The 11111-nt window shown below is 37.7% G+C and overlaps 1 protein-coding gene across 1 annotated transcript; it reads left to right on the top strand.

Moving 5' to 3' along the window:
* The first annotated feature begins 4188 nt into the window (after positions 1-4188).
* Positions 4189-5255, top strand: LOC119532902 (olfactory receptor 11G2-like). Its single transcript, XM_037835140.1, has one exon. The coding sequence runs from the start codon at positions 4284-4286 to the stop codon at positions 5253-5255; it is 972 nt and encodes a 323-aa protein (XP_037691068.1). The 5' UTR covers positions 4189-4283.
* The last annotated feature ends 5856 nt before the right edge of the window (positions 5256-11111 follow it).

The following is an 11111-nucleotide window of genomic DNA, read 5'->3' as shown; positions in this document are numbered from 1 at the left end:
TTAATATAATTGACAGCGTTTCACTTATTAGGCTCATTACTCCAAATTCATTGCCTTTTACTATACCTTGGCTGCCTACCATTGTTCATAAATAGGAAACTGTTCTTGTCAAGGGCTTTACAGAGATGGGACAGACGTGACAGTCTCTTGTCCAGACCCAGTGAAGCAGATGGTTGTGCTGCCATGAGAGAGGGCCAATAATGCTTCCACTTCTTTGTGCCTTCTTGAACTAGCATTGGGAGAAAAGTAGAATATCTTAGAACTGCCTTTCTCTCATGTGATACATAGCACAGGACCTGACTCATCTGGACTTGATCTATCCCAACTTTTCTGTTATGTAATTGGGTCAGGGCAGGAGATGAGGGGTTATGGTTTGTTTTGTTTTGCTTTGTTAATGAACTAGGTCCAAGCAGCTGGGACGTACACACAGCTTTGACACAATTGCATCCATATTCACCCTTCCTCTGCCCTGCACCTTCTGCAACCAGTTCTGGGGATTCTTTCTGCCCTTTGGACAGCTCCAGCTTGGACTTGTGCCAGGTAAACAACACGCTGCTCTCTGTACAGAGGACCTAAGTAACAAAAGGTGAGTAAGAATACAGCTTTGCAAGAAATATCTCTTTTGACCTGCAGTTAACTTAGTTAGATCAGGCATAAAATGGTGAAAGCACACAGAGAACATTTTTCCTACTCTCCTTGTTTCCTAAGGCAGCTTTGTCAGATTCTCAGAGTTGGAGAATTTCCCGGAGAGGGAGCTGGCCTGGAACTTTGTGCTCCAAGTATAAGTGACAAAATACCCAAATAATGTTTTCATCTGAGAGATAAATGTAACCAAAATCCTCTCTAGATGTACAAAGTCTTGATATCATTCATACTTGTGGAACACCTGGAATGGTAATAAGCATTTTATATTGAAAATGAATTAAAATCATATGATCCAACTCCCTCTTCACATAAAGAAAATGAAGCTTGTGGAGGTTAAAATACTCTGCTATAGCCACTAAGCAATTTTTTGCAATACTGAGCCGTCTTTCCCACTTCTACATCCAGAGGGGCAGAACCATGATTATCTTTAGTAGCAAGAGAGGAAACCATCTGGAGTAAAACATGCTCTACCACCCAGAATATTCAACCTCCCATTACTGCCCTTCGAATGGAATTCCCCTGAAGCCTGGGCCAACACCCTGGTAGCCTCAGGTCATTTGGAGCCTTTATTGAATATTTCATTTCCTCAATTTTCATCTCACAGGTTTTTCAAGCTCAAATGGAGTAATTGGTAAATAACAATGTAGACAATCTATTGTTTAACAAATATGTACAGAATACTATACTACCTTGCTCAGACTATGCAGAACCCTGGGGATAAAAAGTGAACATGAAGAATAAGAGCAAAGACCCTGGATCAGGAAAGAACTTGGCTGTTTGTAGAAACTGAAAGAAGGCTGAAGTGTTGTAGAACAGAACAAGGGTGTGAGTGTATGAGTGTGTAAGTGCATGTGTGTGTGTGTGTGTGTGTGTAGGAGCAAATCCTGGTGGCTTTGGAAACTCATTTCAATGATTTAGCAGAAGCTGACCCAGTGAGTCTGAATTAGCTCAGCAGAACAGGCTGATTCCAGCTGCTGACTTACAGCCCCCCCACCCCGCCCTGCCTTTCTATCAAGGCCACCTGCTCAACCAAGTTGCTTCCAGTGCTCCACAGTTGAATGGAGGGTTCTTGCTTTCCTGCCCCTGTCAATGTGTAGAGCAGGGATCAGCAAACTATGGCCAAAGGGCCAAATCTGGCCTGCTGCCTGTTTTTCTGTGACCAGCAAAGTAAGAACGGATTTTACATTTTTAAATGGTTGAAAAAAATCAATAGCAGAATAACAATTTGTGGCACATGAAAAGTACATGAAATTCTAAGTTCAGTAGACATAAAGTTTTATTAGAACATAGTCACATACGTTCATATAGATATTGTTTACGTCTGCTTTTTCGCATTGCAACGACAGAGCTGAAAAGTTGTGAAGAAACTATATGACTTGCAAGCCTAAAATATGTAATAAAAAGTTTGCCAACCCCAAGCTGAGAACATTAGAGGTGTGGAGGCCCTCTCTACTGAAATCCATGGTATGTGCAGTACAAATCCACTCTCAGTGGGATCTGAGATCTTTGGGGATGGTAGGCTTTATTCCTTTATTTGTTAGTTTTTATCCACTGAATCCTATTTTATATTGCAGTGCTTATGTCAGTGGAGTGTGGTTGCCCCCTTTGCCAACAGACTGCGTGTGTGAGAGACAGAGACAGACAGAGGCTGATTAATTATTAGAGAGTTTGACTGATAGTAATGAGATGAGGTTGGAAACATTAGGAGGGGCCAAATCAAAGATCACAATTCTGAGATTTTATTTAGTCCTAAGTGCATGGGGAAACTAAGTAGAGTCTTGTGCAAGGGAAGGGAATGATCTGATTTTCTTTTTCTTAAGAATCACTCTGACACAGGCTTGGAGAGCAGGAGGTCAGTGAGGACAGCACCACAGTGGCCCAGAGGAGAACAAATCATGACTTGAACAAAGGTGGTAGCAGCGGAGATGGGCAGAAGTGGGTGGACTCATTTTAGAGACAAAACTAACAGGATTTGCTGATAAAGTAGATGTGATGGTTAAGGAAAAGGAGGAGATTCTATGCTGAAATAATTTCCAGCAGGAAATAAAAAGAGCTCTTAAGCAAATAAATCCTAGGGGTTAATTATAAGATTGCTGAGTAGATGCTTACTTCTAAAATGAAATTTCAAGAACACAAGCAAATACCAAACAAAACAAAATAAAACAACAACAACAAAAAAAACCTGGTTAAAAAAAATACCTAATCATTGTTAGTAACAGTTATTCTTAGTTGATCATAACATTTCTCAGATTTGGTACTAGACTTACAGGGCTTTTCAGAGTTCATCAAGGACCTTCACACATCCTAGCAGAATCCTTCTTTTGTGCTGCTGTTCTTATTCATTAGTAATCAGTGGCTCATGGGACTCAATATAACTTTGTAAACACTATACAAAATCCTTAACATGCTTCAGAAAAGGCTAAAAGTGACTCAAGAAGGGTTGTAAACGATTACCCATTGCTCTGTAATTAGTCCCCACCCTCTTCCCTTCCCCCCACACCATACATTTCATCCCTCTCCTAACACAACACTCTTAAGTAGCCACATCTATACTTAGGAAGAAATAATCAGCTTCTGCCACCACCTTTTGCCCTTGACTCTACAGAACTTGGATATTCCCAGTGAAAAAATTATTAGACTCCCTAGGTCCTTGTACTTCAAAAAGCAGAACTATGGATTTAACATAGCAGATGTGTGTGCAGATAGAGTACTTTCTTTATGTGGCTCACTTACGCACTCCTTTACAGAGAACTGATTCCCAGGCCAGAGTGCATGACTATTTGACAAAGATGTTCTAATTCATTTAGAACAAAGGAAAGGCAGTGTGCAGATATTCAAACTTCAAAAGCCACTCTCCCTGAGAAGCCCCCAAGCAGTATCTAGGGTTGAGTAGTTTTAGTTTTCCATCCCCTACAAATCCACTGCTATTTAGAGTCCTGTGTAATCAATAATATCACACACCCATAGTCTGCATTACTGGAATAGAATTATATCTATAACTGAAGACTGGACAAATTCCTATTACCTTCCAGACAATCTCAGACCTGTTTCAAAACAGCCAGTTGATAATTCTTTCACATTGTTCTACTGTGGATGGCTGGATTGATGTTCTAACACAACAGAAACTACTATGGCTGGTTTCCTCTAACTGATTTGACTGTATTATCCATAAAATATATGGATAACATTATTAAATTAATGAATGAATCATTTAGTTCGAAATAAGGCCATTTGTCAAAAATCACATGAAACAGGGATTCAAACAGTCCCTGGTGCATGGCTACACAGTCTGACTTAGTTTCTGCCACAAACAGTTCCAATAATGTTGCCTTTTCTGAAAATGGAAGAAATTCTATTTTTGTGATATGTCTGTGTGTATCTGTGTGTATTCTACTAAGCTTAAAGTCTAATTTTCAAATATTTGAACAACACAGTCCTTCAAGAGCTTATCAATTCTAACCAAAAGTTTTCTTGAGTCCACAGTGAAAATCTGTATGAGAGCAGTGTTAAAGTAAAAGAGTTTCTATTAATGTATGTCTTTATTTTCTTTCCCAAGATGATTTAAATAAAAATCTGCATCCCCATCTGTCTTTGCACTATCATTTAATAATTGCTGGTCCTTCACAGTTCACAGATTCATGAAAATCTTCAACACCCCCAATGAGTCCAGCACCCTCACTGGTTTCATCCTCCTGGGCTTCCCTTGCCCCAGGGAGGGACAGGTCCTGCTCTTTGTGCTCTTCTCTATTGTCTACCTCCTGACCCTCATGGGGAATGGTTCCATCATCTGTGCTGTGCGCTGGGATCAGAGACTCCACAGTCCCATGTACATCCTGCTCGCCAACTTCTCCTTCCTGGAGATCTGGTATGTCACCTCCACTGTCCCCAACATGTTGGCCAACTTCCTTTCTGACATCAAGGTCATCTCCTTCTCTGGGTGCTTTCTCCAATTCTACTTTTTCTTCTCCCTGGGTTGTACGGAATGCTTTTTCTTGGCAGTGATGGCATTTGATCGGTATCTTGCCATCTGCCGGCCTCTCCACTATCCTGCCATTATGACTGGACGTCTCTGCACCAATCTTGTGGTCAGCTGCTGGGTACTTGGATTCCTCTGGTTCCTGATTCCAATAATCATCATCTCCCAGATGTCCTTCTGTGGATCCAGGATCATTGACCACTTCCTCTGTGACCCAGGTCCTGTTCTGGCACTCACTTGCCAAACAGTTCCTGTGATAGAGCTTGTCTTCTCCACCTTAAGTCCTCTACCCCTCATTATTCCATTTCTCTTCATCATGGGGTCATATGCTCTGGTCCTGGGAGCTGTGCTGAGAGTCCCTTCAGCAGCTGGGAGAAGAAAAGCCTTTTCCACCTGTGGTTCTCATCTGGCTGTGGTTTCACTGTTCTATGCTTCAGTACTGGTCATGTACGGAAGCCCAACATCAGAGCATGAAGCTGGAACACAGAAAATTGTGACGCTGTTTTATTCTGTCATGACCCCACTCCTTAACCCTGTGATATACAGTCTTAGGAACAAAGATATGAAAAATGCCCTGCAGAAGTTTCTAGGAATATTTAAAAAGCGTTACTCAAAGAAGCCCTTGGGCAATTAAACACACACTTAACTTTGTTCTTGTTAGAAATTGCGGGGCGTGGTCATAGAGGGCACGAAGACTAATCAGCTTTCAGGCAGGAAAGTTTTATTTGAGCAGCAGCAGGGTGGGGGTTGGAAAGAAAAGCACCAACAGCATGGTGGGGGTCTCAAGTAAAGCTTCAGCCCACTCAAGACAAAGGCAGAGCTGTATTTATGCTTTGCTTTCGGGGGTGATCAGTTGGTCAAGATGGACAGTGGTTTAGCTGATGGTTTAAGTGATGATTGGACCTGGGGGTCTATGAGGGTGAGAATTGAGAAGGAATGGCATTGAGCCAATGGCGAAATGAGAAGTGGTTTTATACCCTTTTAAGGATTGGAATGTATATAGTTGGGGAAAGGGGGTTTTGGGCGACATGCAGTGGCTGATTACCAGGAAGTTTTGCACAAAGTCTTGTCTAATGTGCCCTTTGTGAAAGCCTGCATTTGGGGTGGAATTTTCTAACAATTCTCAGGTTAAAAAAACAAAAAAGATGTCATTTAGATAATTGTTCATCCTATTATTGTTTCAAAACCTGAATCACCTTGAGTCTGTTTCTATTCATTGCTCTTGGTTTTGCTCATTTGGTCCTCTTTATTATCTCATCTCAATTTTTTTTTAATTAAATGTCGACATTGTGTTTAAATAATTGTAAAGACAATGGATATAGTAAACCCATGAAGTCTATGTTTTTTTCCAAGCAGGTAGATAGCATAGAAAAAGGCAGGTCACTTTGATCCCAATCAACGATTATTTTTAGTGTTTTAAAGATGGTCTATGTCAGTTTTGCTTTTTCTCCCCGGGTGTGGCCCTTACTTGTGGTAAATGGCCTTTCTGTGATGTCCACTGCAAGCTTGTTCTGTTTACAGGGTCCCTGCAACGCAGCAAGCCCTGGCTTCCTACTTTCATGCTCCTGGTACCCTGTGACTCCTGATACCTCTCCTTAGATATTTAGACTCCCATTTTCTGCTCTCTGCTAAATTTCTTTAAGTATCATCTTGCACATGAATGAGTTAGGAATCCAAAAATGCCTTGAAGAGAAATTGTATCTGATTTTAAGCCTCACATCTCTGTGGTCTTTCTCTCTCTAAGATTTGTTTCTCAAATCCCAGATGCTTTGGAAGCCCACAGATTCCAGTCCTCTAGCTCCTCAGGTCAGTGAAACTGTTTTTGGTTCAGACTTTATACCTCCCTCCTCTATTCTCTCCTGCATTCCTCCACATCCCCTACTCTCCTCACCCAGTGAACTGTCAAATGTCCTCAGAGAAAAGTGCAACATGAATGTGGAATTTACCTCTTTGTTCTTCCCTTGTTCTTGGGATTGAGGCCCCTGAAGTCTTGCCTGTGTTGCTTGCTCTTTAATGCCTTCACATGGGCATTTTATCTATTTTGTACAGATTTTATAGCTACTTCTGGCGGAAGTGTTAGTTTAATACAAGCTGCTCAGATGTGTCCATACCAGAAATTCTTTTCTAGTATATTCAAGTTCCATACAGTCTCACTTCTCCCCTCACTTTCAGAAGATATTCTTGTAACACAAGCATGTAAAAAAAACACAAATCAGAAAGACAGGTGGACAGAGGGGCTGGTGTAAACACAAGTCTGAGATGCAGGCCTACTTTCTTTTCATTGCAAACAGCTCCAAATTCCTGGGGATTCCTCCCACAGAAGCAGGGGAAAAAAAGCTTACCTACAGTAAAACAAGGTGTGAAACAGGACTACAGAGAACAGATTTAGACTTTTTTTTTAATGGGAGGCACCCAGAAATTGTGGAGCAGTAAAATACTGACTCAGAATTTATGTTAGTAACTTAGGCCAGCTCTCCTTGCACTCCCTCCTAGCCTCTGAGTGAGTTATGGTATGTGAAGGAGTATTTCAACATGGTAATTATAGGTCATTGTCTCTTTACAGCTGCACCTCAGGTTGCAGAACAGAAGTGCGCCTATAAATTCTGTGTATGGGATTATATAATTAACTAGGGATTATTAATAGTTTCCAGAAACAAAATAAGCATGATTCCAAAATGTAACATAAATTAAAGTCCAAAGTGAGATATAAAAATTTAAGTACACACAGGTTTTTCTAATGGAAACCTGGGTTACTCCAATCTACCCTCTTGCTGGGAACGAAGAAAATTACTAAAATAAAAAATTAAACTTAAAAACATTGACAATCCTTAGACACAAAGGCAAACCTCTAAATACATTTTTTTATGAAAGCCTGAATGATAGGCAGAATTGTGGAAACAAAAGCCTCCCATTTTCAGAGTGCATTGCCTATAATTCAAATCCTTGTGCTTCATGACAATACCTGGCTGGAGAGATGGAGACGGGAACCCTGGACTCATATGAAGCTGGGGCCCTAGAAGGCTTCACCTCTAAGTAAGGATGAACCAAAACTAAACCTACAGTAAATACATTTAATGATGAAATTTGAAAGATTTTTCCCTTTGAGATTTAAAAGAAGAAAGGATGCTCATTATCAACACTTGTATTCAACATTGCATTTTAGGTTCTAGCCAGTGCAATTAGGCAAGCAAAATAAATTAGTTATATGAAGTGGAAAGTTAGAAATAAAATTGACATAATTGTATATGTTTAAGTGTAATATGCAAAAGAAATAAAAATGGCATGATTGTAGCTGCATAACATCCAAAGGAATCATCCAACAAGAATGTCAGAATTAATAAGTGAATTTTTAAAAATCACTTAACATGAGTAAATACACAAAAATTATTTTTCTTTATAACAACAAAATTAGAAAATAATTTTAAATGATGCTATTCATAACATTAAAAATCATCAAATATCTAAGAATAAACTAACAAAAGATGTGCAATACTGCATGACAGAAAATGAAACATTGAGAGAAACTGAAAATCTAAATAAATTGAGAGGCATATTATTTCATGAACTGAATGGCAGTATTGTAAAGATCAGTTCTCTCCAAATTGATCTATAGATTCAATGAAATACCAATCAAAATCCCACCAATTATTTTAGGGGAAATTAACAAGTTGGTTCTAAATTGTATATGAAACAATCCAAATGATCATTGACAGGAGAATGGACAAATAAATTGCTGTTTAATCATACAAAGGAATATTAAATATCTGTTTTTAAAAAGACTTGGAATAGGAAGACAAAGAAGAATAGAGTTGGAGGACTTTCATTTCCAGATATCTAGGTTTATTGCAAGGGTATAGTAATTAAGACATTGTGACATTAGGGCAAATGTAGACAAATACATCAGTGCAACAGATCAGAAGGTCCAGAAACAGAACTACATGTATAGAGTCATATGATTTATGATAAAGGTGGAACTGCAATGCAGTGGGAAACGGATGATCTTTTCAATAAAGTATGGTCAATTAGATTCCTATTTCAACCCACACATAAAAATCAATTCCAGATGGATTTCAAATCTAAAAGATAAATAAAAGTTCTAAAAGGAATTAAAGGGAAGTATCTGCATAACCTTCAGAAGGGAAAAGATTATTTTGGTCACAAAAAGACTATAAAGACCAATAAATTAAAATAGCTAGAAATTAAAAACATCTATTCATCAAAATATATCTCTAAAAATTAAAAAAGGAAGAAAAATTCCAATACTTATGTTCCAAAAATTATTTGTATCTGGAACTCCCATAGAACAATAAGAAAAAGATAGGAATCCTACTAGAAAAATAGGCAAAGCATTTCCACAGGCATTTCTCAAAAGGAGATATCAAAATGGCCAATAAGCATAGAATATATTGCTCAATTTTATTAGCTATTAGGAAAATGACAATTAAAACCACAATGAGATATCATTAGATAACACCAGAATATCTAATATTAAAAAGACTGATAGCAGACATTTGTGAGGATAGGGAGAAAACAGAAGTATTATTCATTACTAGAGGGAATGTAAATGGGTACAGCCATTTTGGAAAACTATTTGGCAGAATCTACTAAAGTTCATCATATCCATACCATTTGCTCCAACAATTTCACTCCAGGGTCTATAAATAAGAGAAACTAGTGTGTATGTCCAAAAAAAAAAACAGACATACAAAAGATTATCAATCATACTTTATTTGTAAACTGGAAACAGCCCAAAGTTTATTAATATAAGAATGGATAAATAAATTTTGGCCTATTTATACAATAGAATACAAAATAGCTATAAGAAATAAACTACTGATATGCGCAACCACATAGATGAATATCAAAGATAATGTGTTGCATGAAAGAAGGCAACACAAATTTATAAGTTCCAGAACTAATCAGTGTTGATGGAGATAAGAATATTGAATCACTTAAGATGGTATATGATATTCCGGGATGGGGCATGAGAGAATCTTATGAGGTACTAGAAATATTCTATATCCTGAATTAGGTGCTAGTTACCCAGATCTATACATAAATTTTTTCAAAAATGATTAAGTGTCCACTTAATATTATGTACTTTCTTTCATCAATTTTAACAAATATACCACACCAAGACAAGGGGTGATATATGGGAATCCAGTATTTTATACATGATTGTTCTGTAAACCCAAAATATTAACATAATAAATAGATGATAGATAGATAGATAGATGAAAAGATTAGTGCACTTATTCTCTTTACGTAAGTTATCCCTCAAAACAAAACAAACACACAAAAGCCTGGTATTTGCCATTTAATTATTTTATGCGCGCTGTATAGGAAAGGATGGTCTCCACCTCCCATGGGCCAAAAATTCCATCAGGACCCACTGAGTCATGATTGGCCTCCAACACTGTAAAATGAAAATAGTGGTGATCATGACAATTTGTTCTGCTTCTGAAGTGCCCCCAACTAACACTTTTCTTGGGTCAGGGAGCTTGACTCACAAAGGCAAACAGATTGGAAACAGCAAAGGTGCCTTAAACAAATATTCCCGTACTCTGCATCAGCACTGTGGCCCTGAAACCTGGTCAGATATATTTAATGATATGTGTCCAGGTTGCTTGAGCTTTTCTACGGCAATGGACAAACACAATTTCATTTTCTTCTCTTTTAAAGCCAAGGAAGCTTCAATTAGAAACAAAATTGATTTGCCTTTGGCCTAACCTACCCTGCCAGAACTATTCACACTATAAGTGTCATTAGTCTTGAAAATGAGAGGACGTATATACTGAGTCTTCAAACAGACTTTAACCCAAGACTAGAATTATTTTAGTATACGTTTTCTTTCAGATAATCAATTTCCTTTATGGGGCCCTTTCTATCAGGATAATTTATGTCAGTCAAATTTTGTAGATATATCAATAATCATCCAGCAACATTCAGAAACTTTTATTTTTTTTAAATCATTTTAAAATCACAAACCTTTAAGTTCTTTATATATAATATGTGTATACAATGGTATTTTAGCCTTGGTTCTTTACAGTGATATAAAATTATTAATGCCCAAAAGATACTTAATGATGTTGCTTGAATATAATAAAAAACTGCTTGTTTTTTTGAATATAATTAAAAACTGCTTGTATTTAAGTGTGATTGGCATAACCCCTATGGATAGAAATTTGGCAAAATCTTTCAAAATTTACAAGTGCATGTATCCTTTGATACAGCAAATTCCTCTTCTAGGATATTTATTCTACAGATACTCTGCTGCATGTGTTAAATGATATATATACAAAAACAAAATTATTTCCCAAAATTATTTATCAACATTTATTATATATTTGAGGAAAATAATTATTAATTTATATTTTTTATTGATTAAGGGGCAAAAATGCAGGACAGCTACTTTTCTAAAGCCCTTTCTAAAACTGTCACCACATGTTTTGCTGAAAAGTAACTGGGAGATCGAAAAACATTTATTAGA

This window comes from Choloepus didactylus, chromosome 4 (genome assembly GCF_015220235.1).
Source record: "Choloepus didactylus isolate mChoDid1 chromosome 4, mChoDid1.pri, whole genome shotgun sequence".
NCBI classification, from domain to species: Eukaryota; Metazoa; Chordata; class Mammalia; order Pilosa; family Megalonychidae; genus Choloepus; species Choloepus didactylus.
Note: the sequence above shows the minus strand (reverse complement) of the source record. Positions and strands in the feature narration are given on the sequence as shown.